The following is a 25905-nucleotide window of genomic DNA, read 5'->3' on the forward strand; positions in this document are numbered from 1 at the left end:
CTCATTGAAACATATCAGACTTAGTTTATCAAAACTTCAATTTCAGTACTTTTCCCAATCTGTGTTCCTATGAAAGTGGCTCATGGCAACTTTGGTAAATGCTGGCAAAGAGTAATTTAAAAAGAACACACTATTTATAGTTTATATATGTAGGTTATGACTAATTAAAGCAATTAATTTAAAAGTTAATTAAAACCATTAACTAAAATTATTATTTAAAAGTTCCATTGTTTCCAACAAGGAGGTGCGTCAGGGCAATTATCTCAGAGTTCCTCCTTACTGGTAGCACTGCAATCAGCCCAGAACCCTTTTTACTGGGGGGCCAATTGCCTTAGAGACCCTCCCCCACTGGGAGGATGGGGGGAATCCCCTCAGAGCCCCTCCTTACTGGGATGACTGGGAAGGGCAATTATCCCAGAGCCTCTCCTTACTGGGATGACTGGGAAGGGCAATTATCCCAGAGCCTCTCCTTACTGGGATGACTGGGAAGGGCAATTATCCCAGAGCCTCTCCTTACTGGGATGACTGGGAAGGGCAATTATCCCAGAGCCCCTCTTTACTGGCAGGACTGGAGGGCGACGTGGGGCACAGTTACCTCAGGGACTTGCATTACAGGGAGGACTTGGGGGGCAATTCCCTCGGAGATCCATGTTCCTGGGAGAGCTGGGGACACGCTTACTCAGAGGCCCTCGTTACTGGGAGCACTGGGGAGCCAGCTGCCTTAAAGGCCTTTGTGACTGGGAGCACTGGAGTAGCGTTCACCTCAGGGACCCTCAGGACTGGGAGCACTGGTGTGTGTAGGAGGGATCCCCTCAAGCGCCCTGCTTACTGGAGTGAAGTAACTCTTACTGCTCACTTACAGTTACCTCGCCGGCCCTCAGAGCTGAAGAGAATCCCCGTAGGACCCCCCATTACTGGCGGGCCTGGGGCAGGGGGGAAGCTCCTCAGGCAGGGGCTTCACCTGTTAATGGGAGAACTGGGAGGAGGCAATCTCTCAAACACCCCGATTACCGGGAGGGGACAATTACTGCACAGCTCTTCATACCTAGGGGAGGATCCTCCCAGGGATCCGCGTTACTGGGAGCGCTGCGGGGGGCTCCCCTCAGGACTGGGAAGTTATGTCACACCCCCGGTGACGTCAGAGCGGCGCGCGAGGTCGCGGGGTGACGCGCGCGGGGCGGGCGCTGTGGCGCTGTCCCCGCTGTCCCCGCGGGGCCCGGCCGGACATGGCCCCGCGCGGCCGCCCCGCCGCCGCCGCCATGCCCCGCAGGGGCGCCCGCAAACGCCTCAAATTCCGCGCCGACGACGTGTGCTCCGAGCGGGGTGAGAGCCGGGCCGGGCCAGCGGAGCCGGGCCTGGGCCGCGGCTGAGGGGAGCTGGGGCTGAGGCGGGGAGCGGCGCCTGATGAGGGGAGCGGGGAGTGTGAGGGAAGTCGGGCCTGAGATGAGCCGGGCCTGAGGTGACCCGTGCCGAGCTCGGCCCTGCTGGTGCAGGCCGAGAGGAGGCCTGGGCCTACATTAGGGCCTGTGGGAGGAGGTAAAGGCCTGGGCTTGGCCTGGGTGAGGGGGTTGAGGGGAAGGAGGACGGTCCAGGCTGACCTAGGAGTGAGCTGGGCCGTCTCGGGTTTGTGCAGGCAGAGAGCTGCGTCGGGATTCTCCAGAGGGGTTCTGGATGCGTATGTGGAAAGGAGACCTCTCTGTCTATGGAGGAGGAGCCTGGGACCAGAGGATCAGCCAGGCTTGAGTTGGGCTGTGTGAAGGAGAATGGGATTAGTTGAGGTGGTGAGAGAAGGGGAATTGCACTGGGCAGGGCAGGGATGTGGGTCCCCTGAGCCTGGTAGACTAAAAGTCTGGAGTAAAAACTTGCTGGGGACTCCTGGCCTGCATCTCTCTTCTAAGGCTCATTTTCCTGCTTGTGCATCTCCTCCTCGAGCCTCTGCTTCTCTGGGTACTGTTCTCTTTAGGCATCGTGATTTGTGTCCCCTCCCCATAATCCCTAGTCCCTCTGACCCCTGTTTCCCCCGCTCTGCAGTGACCGTGGCAGATTATGCCAACTCGGACCCAGCTGTTGTGAAGTCTGGACGGGTGAAGAAAGCTGTGGCCAACGCAGTGCAGCAGGAAGGTGAGTCTGCCCTCGGGCCTCAGCCTCCCCCACACTGCATTCACGTTTTGCTGGCCTCTGCACGACATGGGAAACTCCTGTTCCTTAAACTGAGAAAATGTGTGTCCTTTAGTGCTGAAAATGAGCCTGTGCTAGTCTGTAGATAATCACGTGTTAAGGACTTAGGAGGTTTTGCAGAAAGCCTGCTGCAAGAATCGCTGAGTCTTAGTGCCTGAGATGGAGAAGCTTGGGTGTCATCTCCTGCTTGAAGCAGAAAATAACATGATAAAAGTCTTTATTACTTTATTACCACATATAAAACTGTAGATAACTTTATTAGCAGGTAAAGTTCTTTGCAGGGGGGGTAAGATTGTGATAGTTCTGTCAAACGTGTTGCAAGGAGGTCTTGGGAGCGTGTTGCTGTTTTTTTGGTGAACTCTGTAAGCAAGGAGTTTTCCTGGAAAGGTGGTGCAGTATTTTGTTATCTACTTCCTCATCTGGAAGCTTTCTGAACTAACACACCCCACTTGCTTGAGAAATGGTGATGTTTAGGCCTTTTAAATGTAGCTGGTCACTCACGTTGGAGGTGGATGTTGTTGTGTTGACACTGATGACTGAACTTTTCATAAAGGAAAACTCTTGGTTTGCTGCTGAAATCTTGCATTGCTTGAGACAGTATGCACTCTGCAGGAGTGCCTGTCAGGGGCACTGGTGCTCGTGAACCTCCTCTTCAGCTGCTACTTCTCAAGCTTTTAAGATCAGGGCACCTTCCTCCTTTGGGACTTCTCTCCTCCCATTCGGATCTTGTTCACCCATCTGTGTTCTGTCTCCTTGAGGCAAAGTCCAGCACTTCAGCATCATGCTGGCAAACCGCTGGTGTTCTGTGCTCCCTGCCCCAGCATCACCTGATTCATGCAGTTTATCGCCTTTCCTGCTGTGTTTCTGGCTCACCTCCACCTCATCCTGGTGACTCCAGGTCACATCAGTTCCCTGCCTACCCTTTCCCAGCTCTTTGCAGTGCAGTTTCATGGGTTTCCCTTCTGGATCCTCGGGATCCTTAGGATCTCTCCTCCCCTGCCCTAGGGCTGTGCGTCAGCCTTATCTGGCCCAGCTGTGACCGTGCTGCAGCCTTATCTGGCCCAGCCTTATCTGTGCATCGTGGGGTGCCATTCTTGGGGCCAGGAGCTCCCCCTTTGGTCCCTTGCTGCCCTCCAGAAGCTTGGTTCAGAGTGAAGCCCGTGCTGGATGGGACTGCAGCGGGCAGGGCCCTTCCCACAGCGAGCATCCCATGGGAGCTTCACCAGCAGGGGAGCCATGGCCAGGGGGAATTTTTCTGGGCTTTTTTCCTCCCCATTCTAATGCCCAAGATGGGAGGATTACAACAGGGAGGTGAAGAGAGGGTGCCTCTGCAGGATTGCAGTGCAGCCATTCACTGCTCAGTGGACTCGTGATGTTGACTCAGAGGTTGGCTTTTCCTCAGCAGAGTGGAGTGGACTCTTCTAAACCCCACTCTGAGTCCCTGTCAATTTTGTCCTCTCTTGTTTGGCTGTATTTGCTGTTTTAACTCGCTGTCATTTGTGTTGCCACCTATTTCACTCTCTTTTTACCTATAAAAGGTCATGTGGAGAGGGCAGTAGGATTTGGCAGTAGGGGAGACAACTACCATGAATACATGTAGGTGCCAGGAAAGCATCCAGTTTATAAAACAAACTGTGCAAAGTGAGGTAGAACTGGTTTAGCAAAGTATTGAGGTGTGTCTAGTCAGTGGGTACAGTCAAGTCCTGTCTGAAGACTGTCTTTCCATCTGCTGTCTTTTCATTTTAAAACCTTAAAATGGTGGTTAGAAATGATAATATTTTCCACCTGAGTTTATGTTCTGTTTCTTGTTGTTGTTTGTTTTCCTGCTTCTCTGTCTCTGTGATTCAAACAGCACATTTTGCTCTTCAGTGGCTCTGGTGACTGCAGATACTGGAACTGGGATGTATAAAACCTTCCTGGGATTCAGTTTGTGCTGGGTAGAAAAGCTTGAAAACTGTAAGCCTCCTCTGACCTCATGGTCATGTTCTATTCTTCAGCCAGAGTGTTGGGTTGAAATTCAGCTCTTGAATGAATTTCACAGCCTGTTTGCAAAGCTGCTGTGTTTGCTGGTCTCTGTGGCAGTGCCTCACAGAGCTGTAATGTAGGACCACACCTTTCTTTTTCCAAGACTGTCATTACTGACTCACATGTGGATTTTTCTGCCCTAATGAGCCCTCAGCTTACAGATAGAGTTTTAAAAATAATATTTTTGAACAAGGATATCTCTAAACATGTCCCCAGATACAGAAAAACAAAAAACCCAAACTCCAGCTGATTGAATTGGCTGTTTTCCTCGCTAGGCCAGAGTCGTTCCCTTCACTAAATACCAGGGTAAGTGGAACTCCTGTGCACTTAACACTGAGTTCCAGCCCCAGTGGATTGTGTCATCGGCCACAGGAAGTTTGTCCTGCTGCAAAGGAGGCGAGTCTTCTCCATGCTCATTAAACAGTTCCAGAGCAGGTGCTGCTCCAGGCTGAGCATGGCCATGCAAGCAACTCTGCTGTTCAGGGAAACCAGTTACCCTTTAGAAAGAGCCTGTTGTTTCATTTGGAGTTGTAAATAGCTTCAGCTAAGCCAGTGGGATCTGTATAATGTGCTGGTAATCGTCCTCATTGCACATTCTTTAAAACAAGCAGCTGAATAATTATGTTTCCCATTCACTCACCCCTGCTAATCTTTCCCTGACAAGGTAATCCTTCAGCTCAGGATTTACTTGCTTGTGTCACTCGCCAGAAAAGCTGTAAAGCAGTGGTTCCACTGAAGCATCTCCTGAACTTGGATCACCTTTTCCTTTCTGCTGTTTTACTTACTGTCGTTCTTGATTGCAGTAAAATCCCTGTGTGGTTTGGAAGCTTCCTGTGTTCCTGCTGAGGAAGTTCTCTCTGTGTCGGGAGAGTCCTGTGACAGCAGCGATGAGATGGATATCAAGGAGAGCATCAATGGGAGAGCTGCCTCCAGGAAAAAGAAGAGCAAAAGGCACAAAGGTGTGGTTGCCTGCCCTCCTGGGGCTCTGTGGGCTCCTGCTGCATGTCCTGCATGGGGGATGCTCATGCTGTCGATTTACAGGATGGTGATGGGGCTCTTGGAGCATTCTAGAACTTGTGTGTGCCACACAAAGAAATGCCAAGGGTTTAGTCACTTGCAAATGTGCTGGCACTTGGTCACAGGAGCTGGATTTGCACAAAGGCAGAGCCTGGGGCATGAAATCAGATCCTGAGAGCTCCTTGCTTTTAGCAAATATCCCTCAGCCTTGGAAAACAAACACTGCTATTCCAGAGTTGTGCAACTTTGCTACTGGCTGTGTTGCTTCACTGAACGTGGGGTGGTGGCAGCAGGTTTGCTTTGGGGTTGAAGTGCTGTTGTCCATGATGCAGTTGTTGGTAAAACAGAAGCTCTGTTTTCAGTGTGTTTCCAAGGCTGTGGTTTGTTACAAATGGGTTTAAAGGGCTATTTTTCCAGCAAGGAAGTGCATTTGATCCTAGTGGCATCATAATATATTAATTCAAGGGAGATGTATCCTTCAGCACTTAACTTTGTGCAACTCTGTAGAAATCCATTGACAATGCAGTGTAATCAGCAAACAGCTCTGCTGGACTGGAAAACCCTGCAGATGTTTCTAGTAACAGTTTGCTTTCAGGTTGAGAAGCAAATTTTAACCAGTTTTCTTGAGCTTAGTAGCAATTTATGTAGCACGTGATCATCCACCACAGACTGAACATAGACAGCACTGTCTCTGGGAAGGGAGTTAAAAGAGTTTAACTTCTTATATTAAGGCATCCTTCAGAATCCTGGCAAAATAATATCTGGGTGGCTGGAGCTATGTGTCTGGAAAGACAATATTCTGTTCTGCTACAGCCTTGTCTTGTTTCTGCTGCATGTTTAGGGAGGAAAAAATGGTGCTAGAACAGCTTGTGGCTGCCCTCTGAGTTCAGCAGTGTGGAGGTTGACGGCTTCTTGAGCCTGAGCTGACCCAGCAGAGAGGGTGTAGCAGCCCCTTGTGGGTGTGCCTGCCATAAATAAATCTGAAGTGCTGTGGAGAAGTGAGCACATCCAGAGCTTTCTTTGGCAAGCATCACTTGAGGATAAAAATTGCCCTTTGTATTAACCTGCTGTCTCAGGGTTACATGTGGCACCCTCAAGTTCCCAAACACTGTTTCTATGCCAGAGACCTCACAGCAGCTTTTCCTGTTAGCACTGTGCACAAGTTGTGTTTTCCTTCTCTGTTCTTATCCTTCCTAATGCTCAGTATCGTTCACCTACTTATATTCTTTAAAAGTATTTTTTACTCCTAAAGTTGGAGCAGTGTCTGTGGAAAAACACGTAGTGTAAACTACAAAATACTCACAGGAATGAAGAGAGTGGGAGCCCTCAGTTCTGACTGAGCAGTTCTGACACCTCTGAGAGGAAGAACAGGCCATTCTCATGTGAATTGCATTAAAAGTTCCCATTGAGAAGCTTTAATGAAATTAAGAGATTTAAGAAAAGCAGCTGATTGCCAGATGCAGAACAGAATTTCCCTCCCTGACAGAACTCCTACCAAAATACTATGACCACTGGAACAAAGAATTGACAAGCCTGGCAGTGTCAATGATCAAGGTCTTCAAGTGTGAATCAATTTTAGTGGTCTGTTGAATGTCCTTTTGATTAAAAATGCAGGAGCTTGGCCCTCCTTTACATAAAGTTGCCTCTATTTGACATCCAGTTTTTATTTCTCAACCTCACAGTGGTATTTCAGCTGTGACAGGGTCAGGCATTGAAACGGGGTCCAGAAAGGCTTTGTGGTTTCCATCCTTGCACACAGAACTCACTTGGAGACGATGCTGAACAAAATTATTTAATTCTGTGTGCTTTGAGCTGAGTTGCTGGATTAGAAACTTCCAGAGAACCCTTTCAGCCTGAATTCCTTTATGAATCTGCCACTTTGCCCACTTGTGCAGCAGAGGTAACAGTGGCAGGTGTCCAGCACAGGGGAGGTATGGATGCTAGCTTTGGAGCAGGCTGCAGGCCCCATGGCCTCTCAGTCCTGCCTGAGAAGCTAGCCTGAGAATTCATAGGAGGATTTCAAAACAATCCTCAGAAACAGAAAACAACTGCCAGGTGCTGTTTGTCTGTCCTCTTGTTTTCCTTGCAGGAGAAAGTCAGGGGGTGGTGAACCCCACTGACCAATGATGGTGATGTGGTGATTTACTGACCAATAAGAGTTTCCTTTCTGTACTTTCCACGAACTAATCTATATAACAAGCCTAGAGCAATAAACTAGAGATTTTCTCCTGTTCTGACTCCCTTGAGAGTCCGTGTCGTTCTTTCCTGCCGTTCCCAATTAGAACGACAGGGAGGTGTCGTGGCTGTGTGGCCACCGATGGGACTGGGGAGGAGGGCCACTGAGATTGTGCAGACTGGGCTTGGACTGGCTCTGTGTGTAATTTAGTGGCCCATCTGTGCTGCCAGGTGTGCAGTGTGTGTGTCTAGGTGAGAATTGGTGCAGATGGGACATCCTGTGCTAATATACCCTCATTGCCTTTAGAAGATGCTGAAGGGGGAGGAGGAGAGGAATATCCCATCGACATCTGGCTGCTCCTGGCTTCCTACATCCGCCCTGAGGACATTGTCCGGTTCTCTCTGATCTGCAAGAAAGCCTGGACTGTCACTTGCACTGCTGCATTTTGGACCAGGCTCTACAGAAGGTGAGACCCTAGAGAATTTTTACACTGCTTTCAGTACAGAGCAGTTCTCTGCAGAGCTGGAAATAAGGGAATCATTCCCTGTGGGCCTGGGCCCTGTGTTTGCACATTGACATGGTGATGTGGGCCTGTCTTGGCATGGGGTTTTGGAATATTCTTCTCCCTCAAAGACAAGCTGAGAGAGCTGGGGTTGTTCATCCTGGAGAAGAGAAGGCTTGGGAAAGACCTCCCTGTGGCCTTCTAGTACCTTAAGGGGGCTTATAAAAGGGAGGCAGAGGGACTTTTTGTATGGGTGGGTGGTGACAGGACACGGAGCAATGGTTTTAAACTGTGGGCAGAGGGCAGGATTAGATTGGTTAGGAACAAAATTCTTGGCTGTGAAGGCAGTGAGGTCCTGGCACAGGTTGCCCAGAGAAACTGTGGTTGTCCCATTCCTGTAAGTGTCTGAGGCCAGGTTGGAGCACCCTGTCATAGTGGAAGGTGTCCCTGCCTATGGCAGGGGGTGGAATGAGCTGAGCTTTAAGGTCCCTTCCAACCCCGACCATTATTAGATTCTAATGTCATGTCTGTTTTGGATCTGGAAATGGATTTTTGAGGTGTATTCCTGTATGTTCCCTGTAAAATCTCCGATCTTTGTGTCCTTCTCTGTTTGCCATGGCCCAACATTTGTATATATCAACCTCTCCAAGTGTGTGTGGCATAGTCAGTGCTGAAAGGGAAACGTCACTGATGGACAACTCGCCCTGCTTCAAGCTCTGATCACAGCCACCTCCCTGTATTGGGGCATCTTGGAGCTGTACAGTGACAGGAGTAAGTGAAAGCAAGGAGGGCAAAGGGATGGTCAGGAGTTGATACAAATCCTTCTGTCCCAGTGCATGCCACTGGGATATTCCTTCAGGACAGAATATTTTCTTTACACATCTTTTACATTTACCTGTTGCCCAGGAGGCACAAGCAGCAGGGGCAGAGTAGACAGCAGCTGTGGTCACCCTCGCCCCTGGTTTTTAGTGGGACATTCCATAGCAGAGGCTCCTTTGGAATGCGATCAAGGAATAGCCCTTGAGTGCAAGTGCTGGGGCTGCTCTGGCAGTGCTGGGAGCTACAGTCAGCTCAGCTGGGAGTCCCTGAGAACGTACAGCAACCTGCAGCCCTTTGTGCAGCCTGCAGCTACATCCCCAGCTGGTCTCTAGGCAAGCTAGGAATTGGGAGCTGCAGCAGGATGTGTGGGCTGGACGCCTGCCTGGTGCAGCTCACGGCTTTGAGGCTGCCGTGTGATGTCCAGTCAGCAGCACGCCCCCCTCGCAGCCCTGAGGGTCTGTCCTGTGGTCAGACAGATGTGGAGTTTCCCTCTGACACAGCTGTGCCCCTGGCTGTGCCCTGGGGGTGACACCATGGCTGTGGGTTCTGCAGGCACTACAGCCTGGATGCGTACCTGCCCCTGCGCCTGCGGCCGGAGTCCATGGAGAAGCTGCACTGCCTGCGCGCCTGCGTCATCCGCTCCCTGTTCCACATGTACGAGCCCTTCGCCGCCCGCCTCTCCAGGAACCCCGCCATCCCAGACAGTACTCCCAGCACTTTAAAGAATTCCAGAGTAAGTGGCATCACTCAGGAACTGGGATTTGTCTGAAGTGTTACTGTTTCTGTTCAGGTTTTTTTCTTTCTAGAGGAAAAACGGATGATGTGGAGATGGTCACCAGTGAAGCTGGGGTGTAGGATGGTCACTAACTGGGTATTCTCAGTAAATAAAAGGATCTGTAAAACTGGGCTGGTTACTTGTTACGTTTTAGAGTAACTTCTGCCCGAGTCCTACACTACACCATTTTAACCAGCAAAACCAGTCCTGGTTTCACTGGATGTCAGAACTGCAAGGGATGTTTGCAACTCTCCCCTCCTCTGAATGAGGTTCCATGGGATCAGCTTTTATATGTTTTGCTTTATTCTGACACTGTCTGCCAGAGTACATCTTCTCTCTGTAACAGGCCTCTGGAGAGCTCAAGAGTGACACTGATGGCAGGAGTTGTGTCACCCTGCTTTCCTGCAGGTCATCCGTGGTCTGGTGTGTGGGTGAGGTGGGGTGGTGACGCTGGGGTGAGCATGGCAAATGTGCAGAGGCAGTGTCTGTTCTGAGACTGGGCAGCACTTGTGTTGGGCTGTGAAGGGTTTGTCTGTGGTGTGGGCAGGTAATTCCCTGTGCTATCCCAGCTTGGAGCACTTGCTTCTCATTCCTCTTTAATTGCTGTTGACCATTAACTCTGAAATGCCTTTGTGTCTCTTGTTTGGTTTTAACTTGCAACTGGCCGATACTCTGTGAGCAGCTTAAACAACAATGTGAATTCTCCACCTCCAAATCCAAGGTCAAAAACCTGTTGAATGAGGATTTTGGAGCCCAACTGAAGTGGGTTTCATTGAGGAGTTACTCTTTCTTTTCTATTCAAAATAGAGGAGCTTCATCTATCTGTACGTGACATCCTGCCTTCCTTCCTTCCTCTCCCTGTCCCAGCTGTGTCCCCATAGGCTCGGGGAGCATCCAGCAGCACACAGGAGGTGGTGCTGCAGCACAGGGAAAAGCACATGGCTCTGTGTGCGGTCTTATCTCTGCATCCAGAGCTTCTCGTTCTCTTCCTGAGTCCCCAGGCTGGGGATCTTCATTCTTACCAACTGAAAAAAGAAGACACTTGGAGGAAATTCCAGTAGTCCTGAGCCCAGGCTCCCACTGCTCGTGGCTGTAGGAGCTGGAACCCCAAGGTGGTGCTGGCAGGGTCAGGAGGATTCCTGGTGACATCATAACGGCTTTGGTGCCCACTGCTAGTGCTTCTCCTGTACTAACAGTTGGAGGAGGATCCTTTTAAGTGCAGTCTTTCATTGTTCAGCTTTTAAAAAAGGAAATTAAATGGGGACGAGACTTTGTCAAAGCAGTAGAGGTTTGACCTAACCCCTTGCAGCATGAAAGAGCCACCCTGAACCTGGTCTTGCTGTACTACTGCACTGCAGGACTCTGAGCTGTACTTGTGTGACTGTGCACAGAAGTTCCTCAGCACAGAGGGTTTGGAGGAGGACCTGGCACTGCCTCCTCACGTTCTGGCTTTCCTGGGCTTTGGTTGTACCTTTGTGGGTTGCTGACGCTAACAGCAACGACTACCTAAACTGCATGTGGCTAGAGGAAAGCCCAGTCCTGGGTGTGATCCAACCTAGCTTTTCCTCTTTAATTTCCTTTTTTCTTTCCCTAGCCTAGCTTGTGTGGGACACTTGGAGCCGTTATGGTGTCAGCAGAGGTGTTTGCCCTTTAAAGACACCCCATTATTTTGGGCGGAGCGGCAGCCGCACGGCGCGTCTGAAGGGCAGGACGGCTGACCCGAGGACGACATCCTCTGCCCCTTAGGAGGTACTGACCTTTTGTGCTTCACTACTTGCCATGACCAAACAGGTTGCTAGACCAGGCTGTCTCTGCAGGTGAACTACAAATGCCACTGATGGTGGAGTTAAACTCAGCAGCATCTGCTGCTCATCTGAGTTAAAAGATCTGGAGAAGGTTTTTATTGGAAAAAACTTGAGGGCTGCTTCCTCCCAAGTGGAGGTTATTCCATGCATGTTTCTGAGCTTTACTCCACAGAGCTTTGTTGTTCACTTCATGAAGGTTGTGGAGAAAAAGGGTCCTTTAAGGACTCTTGTTTATGGATATGACTTAGAGTTGAAGTAGAGGATCTTGTATCTCCTTTGGTCTCTTCAAAGCCCCTGTGGTAGAGGCTGGCTCTGGCTTCATTTTATTAGGATCATCTTTGAATGAAGTTAAATGTGTGCTCTGCCCTGCAACCCAGTCAGGCCTTCTCTCTTCAGGAGAGACTGTGTATGGATCACAGGGAGTTCTCTCTACCCACATTATTCCTCCTCTTCCTGCTGACACTGATGAAAGATAAGACCAGCTGTGGTGGGCTGGCATCTGTGGTGTGGAAAAGCTTTGAGAGATGTCTGGACTGACTTCCCAGGTTCTTTCCTTGATTGTTGAAGGCTGCTCGCTTGTACTGTGACTGGTAGGCAGGGATTTCCCTCCTACAGGACTTCTTCTGAGCCTCCTGGGCTGAAGCCTGTGACCCACAGTGATAACCAAGTGAAATTAGAGCAGTCCTAGTGTGTATCTGTGTGGGAGGGCAGTGCTGGTGACTTCTGAGGCTGTTTGAGGCTGGTTTCTCATTTCCTTTTGAAAAGAGACAGCAGGTTGGTCAGACTGTGCTGTCCTGGCACTGGTTTTGGACTCAGAACGATGACAGTCAGTGCTGATGATGGCAAGGTCAAGGTCTCCATTTGACACCCCAGTGGTTTAGGAACTTCTTCATCCATCACCTCATTGCTTGTGTACTGGTCTTTATATTTCCCTCTAGATCCTTTCCTTTTCGATCCTTATTCTGTTCTCTGTTGTTCCTTGCTTTAACCTTGTTAGGAACCCAGTTTAATGGGAGCTGCTGGTGGGTGGAGGGAATGGGTGAATCTGCACCACTCATCCCTGCCCTAGGAAAGGGACAAATGGCACTACAGGATTTTGCTGTTTGGCACATCAGTGACTACATGTTGCATGAGGAGCTGGCCAGCTTGAAACTGGGATATCTACACTGCTGAGAGGGTTCTTGGAATTAATTTGTAATTGTAATTAATTTGAATAAGCGGCTCCTAATTGCTCCTATGTAATTGTGTTTGCAATTGGAGGCCTTTATAATCAGTTGAAACTTATTTAAAGTGGTGCTTCTAAGGGTTTCATAATATTGTGTTTCTTTTTTCCACCTCAGTGTCTGCTTTTCTGGTGCAAAAAGATTGTAGGGAACAGACAAGAAGCAATGTGGGAATTCAACTTCAAGTTCAAAAAGCAGGTATGAAAGAACCAGATCAGCTGTGACTTTTGTTTGAAGCAGAAATTATTTTTCTGGGGGGTAGAAGGGAAGTGGAAGCTTTTTGTCCATTCAGACAATAAATGCAAACTGATTCCCATTGTAAACCGAAGCACATTGTGGAACTAAACTCAGTTTTCAGTTTGTGTTACCAAGACATTTAGATTCCCACATTTTTATTTCCTCCTTTGGTGTCCTTTCCCTGCTATAAGATGTGGATGATTTTTTACACCAATTAATCTCACCTTTGGGTCATCACTACTGATTTTTACCAAAACCCAGAGAGTCTTGACTGCAGTGGTCAAAATGTTGACCAAAATCTGAAACTTCTTGTTATGCCATTGCCAAGATTTCTCAGAGAAGTGAAGACAGCAAGCACTGCCAGGGAAAGCCTCCAGAAGTGGAGTAGTGGAGAAATTACTGGGAGAAGCCAGTAATTTCAGGGAACCTTGGGAATTGGTTTTCCCTCTAAAGAAATGGTCCTGAAAATTGCCCATCCTGAGTGATGGCATTTTGTTGTTAATGTGATACTTTGCCCAAACACCTGGGGAGGAGGAGAGACCTTGCCAGGCTGCACTGGGGAGGAGCAGCCAAACCCAGCAGAGCTTCCTGCTTCACTAAATTTTCCTCTCTTTCTTTCAAGTCTCCCAGATTTAAGAGCAAGTGTTGCAAAGGTCTCCAGCCCCCAATCCAGTATGAGGAAGTGCACACAAACCCAGATCAGGATTGCTGCCTGCTGCAGATAACCACCTTCAATTTCATCTTCGTGCCAATCGTCATGGGCATGACCTTCACCTTGGTGAGTGGGAGGAAGCTGCCAGACTTTGCAGATGAGGTTCCTGTAAGGACATGAAGGGGCACCTGGAATCTCCTGTGTTCAAAGGGACCCACAGGGGTCATCAAGCCCAACTCCTGGCCCTGCACAGAACAGCCCCAAGAATCCCACCCAGTGCCTCTTTTGGGCTGTATAAATCTTACTGCTCTATCAGAAAACCAGTTCTGGGAATCATATGGTTAATGAAGAGAGGAAATGCTCAGAATCTCAGCTGAACTTCACCATTTCCGTTGGCTCTTCCCTGTTTGGTGCAGTGAGTAGAGAGGATGTAGAGAATCTGCCAGGAGCTGTGTTTGTGCAGGGTCTGGGGGCAGGTTAGTCAGATCTGCAGCAGGTACAGGAGACAGGGAGCAGCACAAGTGGAGGTCTGCCCCTCACAGGAAAATACCTCTTTATGGCAATAAATTCTGAGAGGAAAATCCCACATGAGAAAACTCTTTAAATGTGTTTGGTCCCTGATTGGGAGTCAGCATTTCAGAAATGGCCACTGCTCAGGAGAGGTTCAGTCTGGTCTCGCTTAGGAGTTGGGCAGCGAGTTCCAGACTTCTCCTGACCGCTGCTTGCTTCCAGGTTCACTTAGAATCAGACTCATAAAATCACTTAGATTGGAAAAGACCTTCACAATCAAGTCCCAGCACTGCCATGCTCACCCCTAAGGCATGTCCCAAGTGCCACATCCACAGGCCTTTTGAACACTGCAAGGGATGGTGACTCCACCACTGCCCAGGCAGTTCCAGTGTTCTTTTACAACCCTTAGAGCTCACAGCATGATTGTTGGGGGCTGCCAGCCAGAGAGCCCGTTTGGATCCTGTGCTTTAGCCTTGAGAGTGTGACTGTGAAACACCTGAGACTTGCAGAATTCAGAGGAATTTATGAAGTCTAGAAGTGTTGTGTTGAGAGCTCTCTTGGTCACTGTGACTTTCTGAAGCAGCTCTGCTCTCCTCTCTTGCAGTTCTCCATCTCGGTGAGCACGGACATGCGGCACCACCGCGTGCGCCTGGTGTTCCAGGACGCGCCCGTGCGCAACGGGAAGAAGCCGCGCGTGGAGCAGGGGGTGCAGGTGGTGCTGGACCCTGTGCACAGTGTCAGGCTTCTGGATTGGTGGCACCCACAGTACCCCTTCTCCCCAAAGGCCTAGTGCTCTCCTGAGGCTGCAGGAGCCCACAGGGGACTGAATCTGGCAGGCTGAAGAGAATTTCTAGGAACCAGGAAATCCTATTTTTATTTCTGAAATAAATTCTGCAGTCTCCTTGCAAGTGGTTGAAGCTGCTGAGCTAGTTTGTATGTATATAACTTCTGGTCAGTAATGAGCAGAGCTGAGTGTAAAGCAGAAACTATTTGTAAACACACTTTTATGTAAAATTGACATTTTATGATTTGAAAGGAGCTCCCTGGAACTGTTCATTTAAAATCCTTTTGGTGCTAATCAAAGTGGTCCTGTGTTCTCTTGTTCGGGAAGAAGCAGGAGGTTTTGCTTTCCAAGAACTTTCCCTTTTGCTTTCCAGGAACAATTTACAAACAAAATCCATGTTTGTTTTACTGCAGCAGAATTGTGTTCATGCACAGTGTGATATTTCAGTGTCTGAGAAGCAGTGAGCAAGACAGCAGTGATCAACCATAATCTTAATTCCCAGCCCAGAAGATCTGAGTTTAAGGAAAGAAAAAGTCATAAATGATCAAACAAAGGAATTACTTCAAAGAGGAGGTGTAAGGCAAAAGTCTCACTTGAACGTAAAGGTACTCAAGTTCTCACACCGGTGTTTTTCTTTGAAAAGAAGATCTAAACTTTTAAAACCAGACGGTGCTTTTTAGAGAACACAAACGGGGAGAGGAGGGGATAAACTAAAATAACCGAAGCAGTGATGAAGGACTCGACTCTGTGTCTTTTGAAAGAGCAGTGTAGAAATCTTTTCTGTTGAAAGCCCCCAAGCAACTACTGATCTAGCTTTTGACTAAACAAATTGATTTCTGTGAGGAAGAAGCAACCCTGAAACTTCCTGTGGTTCTGGGCTGACTGAGAAGTGAGGGGTACGGGGGCTGGACCTGTTGGGGGTGTGATGTGAGCAGAATGAACGTGTCTGGAGGTTTAATTGAACACGTGGCTCCCTGGGGAGGTGTAGAGGAGGTGCTGTAGGGCAGGGGAGCAGCTGTGCAGATACCCTGGACTGAACTTTGCTGCCTTTCAGATCTCAGTTCCTCAGTCCTACTGCACATCACATCCGGTCCCAAGCAGGAGGAGCTGCACTTGTCCGTGTAGGATGTTCACTGAAGCTCCTGAAGGAAAGGGAGTTCTGCCGTCTCGGTTTGGACTCAGTGGTCTTCGTGAGTCCCTTCCAGGTCAGAATATCACAGTGATTCTGTGACCCCCACATGACCCTGGTGTAGCTGCCCAGGAGGAGTTCCTTGCATGTACCTCTGCCACTTTGTAAATCACCACTAAGGACATCTGCCCCAACCTTGGATCTGTGTTGGAGGCTCTTCATTTGACTTCAAACACATTTGGGACAGCTCCTGCCTCACATTTCCCTTTCCACTACTGCTGAACTTCTGTTGATGCCACCAGGTAAGTTTTGAATTTAAATTGGTTTAGTAGAGGTAAATGTGCTGTCCCTGTGCTCCTGGGGCTGCCATGATAGCAGAGCCTGGGCTATCTTCTGGTTGTGGTGCAGGAGAGACAGGACAGGGGCTGGAGCTGTGAGTAAGGGCTGCAGGGGCTCCATCTCCAAGGAAGATGCCCCAGGGAAGTGGGGGACAACAATCTTCCTTTGGCTGTGGGGTTAAACACCACTGAACTCGGGGACAGGCGGTGCAGCTCAGGAAGTGAAATGTGGTCGTGCTGCAGTTTCCAGTTGTCTTGCAGGGAGGTGGCTGCAGAGAGCCTGGTTCTGACTGCGCTTCAGGCTGTTTCCTGCCACATTCCCTGAAAACTCCCTTGTGATGGTGCCAGGGCTGTGTGCCTGCTGATAGCTGTTTCTGCAGGGTCTGGAGGGTGGGAGCAGAGTGGTTTGGTTCCTGCCTTAGGCTGACAGCAGTGTGTGCCTTAGGCTGGTGTCTGTGCGAGGCTGTGCCCTTATCTGTGAGGAGCTGCTGTGGCTGAGTGGGGCTGGGAACAGCAGCCTGGGCCCTGCTCTGGCTCCTGTGCAGAGCCACAGGACAGCTCTAGGGGTGTGTGTTCCTGCCATCAGGCAAAGCAGGAACACCTCATCAGGCATGTGGCAAATCCAGGGGGCAGAGGTGTTTGGCAGCTCCTAGAATTCCCCGGCTGATCCCTGGCAGTGCAGCCAGAGCGGGTAGCACAGGCTGTGACAGCAGGAAGCAGGTGGATGGGATGTTTCCTGCCACCAACAGACTTACTGGATTCAAATATGGGTATTTAGATACAGATAGATGCCCCTAAGCCAGAGGTGCCCCTCCGAGGCCAGGCGTTTTCTAGGCTGAAATGTAGAAAATGTACAAGAAGAATTCTCAATCTTTTCCTTTACAAAGCTCCCAGTGCTGGAGCTGTACTGGTTAGCAGTGCTGGCAAGGGTTGGGAACCTGTTCTGATCCATTTTGGGAGGCTGAGGAGTGGCAGGGATGCTATGGAGGGGGTATTCTGCCTCTGTAGAACTGCAGATGCATGTGTTCCCTTGGTCCTTACCCAGAGCATCACACCCTGAACCCTGGGCTGAGGTTTGCTCGGTGAGGGAGTGACACCAAAGCTCTGCCCCGAGCAGGGGATTTCCACCCTGGCCCCCGAGCCCAGCCTCTCTTGAAGCTTGATTGCCAAAAAAGTCGTCTTTGGTGTCCTCCAGGGTGGGATGCAGTGAGTGCACAGGCAGGAGTGGCTGTGATTTGGTGTCACCCATTTCTGCAGGACACAGCTCAGAGGGGTCCCTGGTGGTGTGGAATGGAGCTCCAGATCAGCATCGTGGTGGCTCTCCCTGTGCTCTCCCTGCTGTGTGAGGCTGCGTTCTACCTTTGCTTTGCCCTGCTCCTGAATAATGGAAGGGCTGTAAACAGATCCTGCCTGCCTCTCTGGTTTCCTTGGGGAGACAGGAAGATTTGGCCACCACCCTGTTCCTATCCTTGTCAGGGATCTGGTGTCCAACAGGAGCTGAGCTGGGTAAGGCGGGGCCTGGGGGTTTGGGAAAGGGGGCTGGGCCCTGCTGTGGGTTCCCTTGTGCTTGTCCCATCCCAGTCCCTGTGCTCTGGCCCCAGCTGGGGGAACTGGTCCTCCTCAGCCCCCTGTGCTGGGTGTGCCTGTGCAGCCATGGGGCTCTCTCAGAGCAGCCTTTGCAGCTTCTTCAGCTTATTCTAAAAGCAAGCAAAAATGTGTCCTTTAGCCTCATTTCAGCCACCTCCCTGTTTCCCCTGGTGAAATATTTCAGTGAGTAGAGTGGGTTTGGGTTTGGGGCCAGAGAGAGGTTTGAGAGCAGCTTTGGGTGCCAGGCTCTGGTTGGTTCCTGGGCACTGGGGCTGTGCTGTGGCTCTCACAGGGGGCAGGTGGAGGGACTCCTTTTCATCACCCAACCACCACCTGGGACTTGCTCCATAGCACAAAGGCACGGCTGAATGAACTGGTTCAGGCTGGACTCGTGGCACCTGCTTTGAGGGCAAGAGGACCCAGGATGTTTGCCTGGGCACCAGGAGCTCTATCCTAGCTGTGGATTCCTTTCCTGCTCCAGGCAGGCTTGTGAATGTGCTGGGAGAATGCCAGCACTGCACCCTGAAGTGGCCTGTGGGGACCAACAGGGAATTGAATTTGGTGGCTCTGCTGCTCCCCTTGGCAGTGCTGGCTGTTCCTACGGTCAGGCTGCTGCACCCTGAGCACTGGGGATGCAGGGCTGTGCTGGGTGTCACAGCCCTCTCCCTCTTCCTTTCTGCGCAGGCAGGAAAGACCAGGTTTCCTTCCTGTGCAGGAGTGCAGCTATGGTTGAGTAAATCCCTCCCCCTCCTGCAGCTGCCACCAAGCCCCATGCTCCTTTCCATCCTGGGCCACTGAGCAGCAAAGCTATGCTGGGCTGCCCCATCCTGCCTCCTTTGGCCCTCCTGGAGTCCTCCAGCCCCTGCCCAGGTGGGAATCCTCAAGTGCCTCTGCTCCAGTGCTGGTGGAGTGTCCCCACTGAGCCCCTGGGACCCCACTGGGACAGAGCCACTGCCGTCACACCATCGGAGTGTAAGGATTTAAACCCAAATGATGTAGGGAAAGTGAAAGCCAGCAGATCTGGGAGCCTGGGGACGTCTCTTCCACCTTCCCAGCACCTGCTTCCTGCCCTACCTTATCTCTCTCGTGCAGAGATGTCCCAGGCTCCATGTGTTCCCACAGGGAGCAGCCGGGGCTGGAAGTTGTTACGGGGGATTTGTAGAAGTTGGAGCCTCTTACAAGCGATGTGAGGCTCCCTGAAGGTAGGAGAGGTCCAGGACAGCAAGGAGAGAAGGGCAGTGGGATCCACGCTTCTGTGTGAATAAATGGGGTGGGTGGAATGGAAGGGACGGGACTTCCTGTCCGCTGGGATGCTGTGGGTGAGTTGCTGTGTGGGGAAGAGTTGATCCGGAGCTGGGGACAAGCGATGCCATTGGTGACTTGTGGATGCTCCAGAGCCATGTTCCTGCACTGGGTCTGGAGGAGGGAGGCAGTGGGAGAAAAGTCTTGGAGAGTGGAGGAACAAACCAGGCAGAGGAAGGTCCCTGTGTGGCCCACATTGGTTCATTGGGATCAGAAGAGGCTTCATTCCCAGCCCAGCTGCAATGTCCAATACTCCAGTGAGGAGCTGGAGCGTGTGGGGAAGCTGGAGTGTCCTGGGGCTACATCCCAGCTAGGATCCAGGTTCTGCCCTGGCCCGGGGTGTCAGGCGTGCAGTTCTGGCTCTGCAGCCCCAGAGTTTTTTGCCAACTCAGCACAAGAGCTGGAAAATAAATGGGGAAAAAGCTGTGCCAGCTCCGTGTCCCCAGCTCCGTGTCCCCAGCCCCTGGCTCGGTGAAATGGCAGGTTCATGCTGGAGTTTGGGATGCTGGGGCTTGGCAAGAGCCCCCAGCGGGGGTTGGTGGTGCCCGGGGGACTGGAGCAGCCTGTGAGGATGGGGTCGGTGGGACACAGACACGTCCCATGCTGGGATGCCCGTCCCTGAAGCTGCTCCGTTCCCTCGGTGGGCTGGGGGCCCTTGCCGGCCTGGCCGCTGCTCCGGAGCTCTTGGGGCAGAGGCCGGCGGCGGACGCTCCTCCTCTGAGGGAGGCAGGCGAGGGCTCGGGGTGGGGCTTTGCCGAGCGAGGATCCAGAGTGTGGCCAGCCCGGGGATGTGCCGGGGCCGAGTGCCCCAGAGAGGCGACGCTGCCGCCCACCCGTGAGTGTCTGCCCTCGGCGGGGGCGCCCAGAGCGGGGCTGGCCAGGAGCCGTCTCCTGCTGCCATGGGAGGGGTGTCTGGGACCCGGGGGTGAGGGCAGGGGGCTGGCCGGGGCGTTCCCCGGCTCTCAGTGGTGGGGACAGGGTCGGTGTAATTGTCCCTTCCCGCAGGGAGCCCCCTGTGCTGGGGACAGGTGTGGGACACCTGAGCTGACCGAAAGCTTTGGCCCCCGGAGCCGTGTGCTGCTGGAACAGGGCATTTCCCCTCCTTTGTCCCGTGCGACAACCCCTGGAGCAGAGACACCCAGGGACATGGGGCCAGACCCTGGCCTGACTCCCAGGGGTCCCCATCCCACACAGCCCCGAATGGCCACAATTTACAGTGTCCCCCACACATTGCTGCTGCTGCAACCCCTCTCCATCCCGAGATCCCCAGGGCGGGGCACTGAGTGTTTTTACCCTGCTGGGTGACACAGCATTTGTGTGTGCCTCAGTTTCCCCCAGCACAAAAGGCACTCCTGGCAGTGGGAAAGGAGCCCTGGCTTTTCCCTCCTCCTTGTGCAACCAGCCCTGCTCTCCCCAGTGCCGGCAGAAGCAGCTGGAGCTGCCTGCACACCAGGAGTTTTCACAGAGGAAACCTCGTAGGACTGAGGCTGGGAATGGACTGTTCCTTCCCCCTGCCCTGGACTTAGGCTGGAGAGGAATTTGGCTCCAAGCAAGTGGCTCTCAGCTCCTCCTGGCAAATGTCCCCACAGTGGTGGCTTTTGGAGACATCTGCAGTGGGGTGCTGAGCTGTGGAGAAAGTGCATGAGGTGCTTGGAGCAGTGTGGGGACAGGGATACGCTGTGGAGGCACTTGGAGCTGGAGCAGGAGGAAGCTGTACCCCTGGTTGTGCCCTCTTACCTGGGCTGCTTTGTTCCTCCATGGAGGCAGAAATCCAAAGTCCAATTAGGGGGCTAATTATGTGGCTGCACTCTCACCTTCTGTTCTGTGCTTGTCACCTGTTCCCCATGTGGCCAAACCTTGCCCTTCCCAGCTCACCATGGCCCTGGTTGTAGATCCTGGAGGTCCAGGCTTGGACATGCATGTCCAGGGTGGTGTCAGGGTGTGACGTCCCTGTGGCTCAGGCAGGTCCCTAATGCTGCTCCCCCCTGAGCTGGTGAGGTCCCCCATGTGTCCAGAGCTGTAAGGGGTGGAGAGGCCCCACTCTCTGCTGGGGCCTGTGCAGGCATTTCCAGCAGCTCCAGGAGCTTGTTGTCTCTGCCCTGCCTGGAAGCACGGCTCCCTGGCTCCAAGTGTTTATCTCCAAGGAACGCGACGTGTTCATTGCACGGGGTCATTGCTCCAAGGACGGAGTGGCTGCAGATCACATCAGGGGCACCTGCTTGGCACCAGCCTCTTCAGGAGCTGACAACCCCTCCAAAGGATTCCTAGGCACAGAAATTAGAGGGTTCTCCTTAAATTAAGCCCAGCATATGCTCCAGAGCAGTGGCCCCAGAGGCTCTTCTCCTATCTGTGGAGCCTGTGGGTGGGCTTGGAGCATCCCCTGCACAGTGGTGGTTGGGGCAAGAAAGTCTTTAGGCCACAGTCCTGGGAAGCCCAGCCTTGGTTTGGGAAGGCTTAGGAGGGCTTTTCCTCCACATTTGCATTCAAAGCTGCTTTGACCAAGCCAAGCCAAGGCACTGTGTGCAGTGTGGATGGGGCTGAGGGTGTTTGCCCTGTCACACTGGGCACTCACCTGGGCTCAGCTGTTTCTCTTCCAGGGCAGAACTGTCACATTTATAACTGAAAAAACCCAGCCAAAAACAGGAGCCTTTTAGCCTCCTGCCATACCTCTGCTACAAGGTAAAATACCTCAAGTTCACTGCAACTTCCTTGAAGGTGACACTGTCTCCTCAGGGATGCCTTTTTTGTCCTGCCAGTCAGGGCACAGGGCTGGGACAGGGCGAGCTGGTGTTTGTCTGGAGGAAGGTGGGGAGCTGCTTCCTCCTCACGGTGCTGGAAGAGCAGCCTGGGCCCATTTCAGACCTGAGTGTTTCCCAGGGCTTGGTAACGAGTCCTGGGGTGTTGGTGACTGGTCTGGGGTGTCCCCACGACCAAAAAGTTTTTCCTAAGGTACTGTCACCTGCATTTCTTCTGCATCCAGCTCTGGGGTGCTGCTTGGGGTGTCCCAGGGCAGCTGAGGTGGCTTGGGGCTGGTTTGGGGGGATTTTGTACCTGGCTGATTTCATCCTGGTCAGGTTGGGGTGTCCCTGTCCCTTCCTGCCCAAAGGGAACAGTGCACAAGTGTTGCCTGATGCCCCATGGCTGCCCCAGTGTGTGCACCTGTGGGTGCTCAGGGCAGGGGGGCAGTCCCAGGGGTGTATCCATGTACTGTCCCATCCAGGGGGTGGTGGCTTTCCCCAGACTGTGCCCTGACATGTCCCATCTCCCCAGGCCTCAGCCAGCAGGGGCCATGCGATGCTCCCTGAAACGCTCCCTCATGGTTCTGCTCACTGCCTCCTTCCTCCTCCTCCTCCTCCTCCATGGGGGCAGCCGGCAGGAACAGGATCCCCTGAAGGTGAGTCCCCAACCAGTGATGTCCCACTGGAGAGGCCACTGGAGTATCCTCTATTCCTTTCTGCCCCACATGGACCCTGACCTCAGCTCTGCTCTCTTCCCAGCCCCATGTCACCCCCAACCCCCAGCTCTGCCTTCTCTCCCTGGGGTTACCTTGGGCAGATGGACCCCATAATCCAGGGGCTCTCCTTCGCTTCTGGGTCCCCCTATTGTCATCCCCTCTTGCTGCATGGTGCTCTGGGATGTGACCTGGTTGCCTGTGGCTCCCATGCAGGTGCAGCTCAGGGGCCTGGCTCCTGACACGATCCTGCAGCTGCTGCAGCCAGAGGGAGCCCAGCACATCCTCAGGGACACAGACGAGCTCTCTGCACTCCACAACGTCTCCTACCAGCTCCTTGCTGGCTCCCTGGCTCCCCGGAAAAGTGAGTGGTCCTGGACTCTGGGTGTGCACATCTGGGTGTGCACAGGTGCACATCCCAGCACAGACCTGCCCCATCACTGCTGCTGGGGCAGGGAGGGGCTGTGTCCAGCCTTTGTGGGTGGGGACCTGCCCACAGCCTCCTCCAAAATCTCCACAGCCTTCACTGCTCACTCTCGGGATGGAGGAGTTGGGGAAGCTCCATTTGCTCCACACAGGGTCCAAGTCTCTGCACCTTGGGAGTGGGGTGACTGGTGTTTTGGGCTTCCCAGACCTTTCTGGAGAGGGTTGCTGAGATCCCATCTCCCTGGGGTTGAGGTTCCAGTGGAGATGGTCAGCTGGATCACTGGGACAACTCCACAGTGTGGGAGAAGTGGGCCAAGCTCTTGGACAGGTGCACAAGAAGCAGTTCCCATGCAAACCTTGTGGGAAGGAGCTCAGGACAACCTGTGAGGCTGTGCTGGAACCAGCGCAGGAATGGTGCTGCCCCAACCAGCAGCAAGAGAAGCTGAACTACTGCTGGGCCATGGGGAGGACAGAAGGTGCCTGGTCCCAGGTGGGTGCATCTCCATGAGGTGTGGAGTGGGGAACGCTTCCAGAATGTGCAGCCATACCAATAAGCCATTCCTGCCCTGTAGACTCTCTCTGCACTGTTACTTGGGTTTGGCTTTTTTAAGGTGTTTTTCAGGAATTTTTCTTCAGAGGGGCCCCTGCCTCCTCAGCCTGCCTCTTGCTGCCATTTGGGCCAATTTTGGGCCCCTCCTGAGACAATGAAGGCTTCAGCTTCAGGAAGGACCCAGCGGCCTTAGACGGGTTACAAGCAGCATTGACCCTGCAGGCTGGCCATGGGAAGAGCATTTTGGAGGCCTTTCATTACATCTTGCAGGGAGGAACATCATTGTGCTGATCCCAGGTCACTCCCTGTGCCTGCTCAAGCCTTTCCTTTGCCTTGCAGAATTCCTGGCAGTGGGAATGGCATCTGTGCAGAGGCCACGTGGTTTCTACCTGCTGGCCACGCTCCAGTCCCTGTTCAGCCAGTCCACGGAGGAGGAGCTGCAGGAGATGGTGGTGGTGGTGCACCTGGCTGACACCGACCCCGGCTGGAACGTGCGCGTTGCCGCCACCATCGCCCAGAAGTTCGCTCACCACATCCTCCTGGGTCGGCTCCTGCTCATCCACGCTCCCCCTGAGTTCTACCCCACCCTGGAAGGCCTGAAGAGGAACTTCAATGACGCCGAGGAGCGAGTGAGGTTCCGCTCCAAGCAGAACGTGGACTATGCCTTCCTGCTTGCCTTCGCCGCCAACCTCTCCTCCTACTACCTAATGATCGAGGACGACGTGTGGAGCGCCAGGTCCTTCCTGACAGCCATCCGCAGGGCACTGGCTTCCCAGCAGGGCTCCAACTGGGCCACCCTCGAATTCTCCAAGCTGGGCTACATTGGGAAGCTCTACCGCTCCAGTGATCTTCCTCGCCTGGCTCGCTTCCTCCTCCTCTTCTACCAGGAAATGCCCTGTGACTGGCTGCTGGTCCACTTCCGCCAGCTGCTTGCCCAGAAGGACGTGATCCGCTTCAGGCCGTCCCTCTTCCAGCACATGGGCTTCTACTCCTCCTTCCAGGGCACTGTCAACCGGCTGGAGGACGAGGATTTCCAGGCCGATGCCTCGGACCTCCCAGACAACCCGCCGGCATCCCTGCACACCAGCATGTCCGTCCTTGAGAACTACGAGCCCCACAAGGCCTACAGCTCAGCACAGGGCTACTTTTGGGGCAAAGCCCCAGCAGCTGGTAGTACTTTTTCCATCGTGTTCCAGCAGCCAGCCCACGTCAGCCGTGTCCGGGTGCGCACGGGCTCTGTGGAGCGCCCGGGCGATTTCCTGCACGCAGGGCTGCTGGAGCTGGGCTGGAGCCGGCACCACAGCCAGGACTGCTCCTCCTATGTCCCCGTGGGCTCCTTCAAGAGAGGGACCCTGGAGCAGCAGGGCCTGGAGACCGTCCTGCCTGGGCCCGTGGAGTGTGTGAGGATCCGGGTGACCCAGGACCAGAGCGAGTGGCTCATCATCCAGAGCATCGATATCTGGACCACAGCAGGCACTTGAGCACAACAACTGTGGCAGGATGTCAAACCTGCATTTGGTTCTAAGAGGTCCTTTATTTTTCACATTCCTTTTTTGGATAAGAAATTAAATTACTGACTCCCACAGCCCCATGTCTGGAGAGATGGGAACCACTGCTGTGGGCTGTGGATGGGTTTAGGAGTGGGACCCATCAGGATGTGCCTGCCTGGGGGATGCTCCAGTGAGCCAGGGAGGGGGCACAGGGAGGGGAAGGGGCTTGGGAATTCAAGGCTGGGCAGTAGAAAACCTTTTCTCCCAGGACAGATGATGTACAGGACAAAGCTGATCAACTAATTAACAAACCAAGTAATTAATCAGGCAGTGGTATTTTTTGCAGCCTCTCCACTAACCTGCTCTAAGTTTTCTAACTTTTTCCAAAATTCTTGGTTTCTAACTCCCTCCTCTCTGACCCCATTTCCCAGCTGCTCCTGGAGGGGTGAGGGGAGGGTCTGGGGGTGCTGCTCCCCAAGCCCCTCCTGCAGGTTCAGCAGGTTTGTGGCAGCAGCGAGCTTGCACTGGTGCCCCGCAATGTCCCGGTGCTGGCTGGGGGCGACGGCCACCAGAGGGACCCATTGGCCCGGCCCTGAGCAGTGCCTCCAAACAGAGCTGCTGGTTCTCTCCCTCCAAGGGAAAAAACCAGCTCCCAGCGACCTCACCTCGTGTCCATGCGGGATCCACACCGAGAGGGAAGGACAGGCAAGATGGGGCTCATACAAAGGGGAGCAATGCCTCGAATGGAGCACTAGGGAAAGATTGAGCCAAGGAAAACGTGACCTCGGGATGATGTGAAGCTCTCGGCCCCTTTCAGCCCAGTGAGCTGCTGAAGGCTAACTGGGGTACACACAGGCTCCCAAAGGCTGCTCTTTGGGTTTGTCTGGCAGGGTCAGCTTGGGGGGCTGCATGCTCCACCAGCAGCTGCA

The 25905-nt window shown here is 52.8% G+C and overlaps 2 protein-coding genes across 12 annotated transcripts; both read left to right on the forward strand.

Moving 5' to 3' along the window:
• Positions 1 to 1188: 1188 nt before the first annotated feature.
• On the forward strand, positions 1189 to 15002 carry TMEM183A (transmembrane protein 183A). 2 transcript variants are annotated; one of them, XM_005530195.3, is made up of 8 exons: positions 1189 to 1323; positions 2032 to 2121; positions 5007 to 5162; positions 7703 to 7862; positions 9270 to 9450; positions 12638 to 12718; positions 13380 to 13535; positions 14524 to 15002. In XM_005530195.3, exons 1-8 carry the CDS (start codon positions 1227 to 1229, stop codon positions 14707 to 14709), a joined length of 1107 nt encoding a protein of 368 aa, XP_005530252.1. In that variant the 5' UTR covers positions 1189 to 1226; the 3' UTR covers positions 14710 to 15002. The 2 variants fall into 2 exon arrangements, with proteins under 2 accessions (XP_005530252.1, XP_014114445.2); XM_014258970.2 differs by having other exon boundaries at positions 7706 to 7862.
• A 137-nt stretch (positions 15003 to 15139) lies between these two features.
• LOC102103698 (alpha-1,6-mannosyl-glycoprotein 4-beta-N-acetylglucosaminyltransferase-like) lies at positions 15140 to 25163 on the forward strand. Of its 10 annotated transcripts, none has more exons than XM_088067031.1 (6): positions 15140 to 16134; positions 17428 to 17676; positions 21642 to 21738; positions 22330 to 22453; positions 22727 to 22874; positions 23826 to 25163. In XM_088067031.1, the coding sequence occupies exons 4-6, from the start codon at positions 22349 to 22351 to the stop codon at positions 24965 to 24967; spliced, it is 1395 nt and encodes a 464-aa protein (XP_087923157.1). In that variant the 5' UTR covers positions 15140 to 16134; positions 17428 to 17676; positions 21642 to 21738; positions 22330 to 22348; the 3' UTR covers positions 24968 to 25163. The 10 variants fall into 10 exon arrangements, with proteins under 10 accessions (XP_087923157.1, XP_087923156.1, XP_087923158.1 ...); XM_088067030.1 differs by having other exon boundaries at positions 21657 to 21738; XM_088067032.1 differs by lacking the exon at positions 21642 to 21738.
• The last annotated feature ends 742 nt before the right edge of the window (positions 25164 to 25905 follow it).

The sequence above is a fragment of the Pseudopodoces humilis genome, chromosome 26 (genome assembly GCF_049639895.1).
Source record: "Pseudopodoces humilis isolate 2021_Gansu_Grassland_sample_001 chromosome 26, ASM4963989v1, whole genome shotgun sequence".
NCBI lineage: Eukaryota > Metazoa > Chordata > Aves > Passeriformes > Paridae > Pseudopodoces > Pseudopodoces humilis.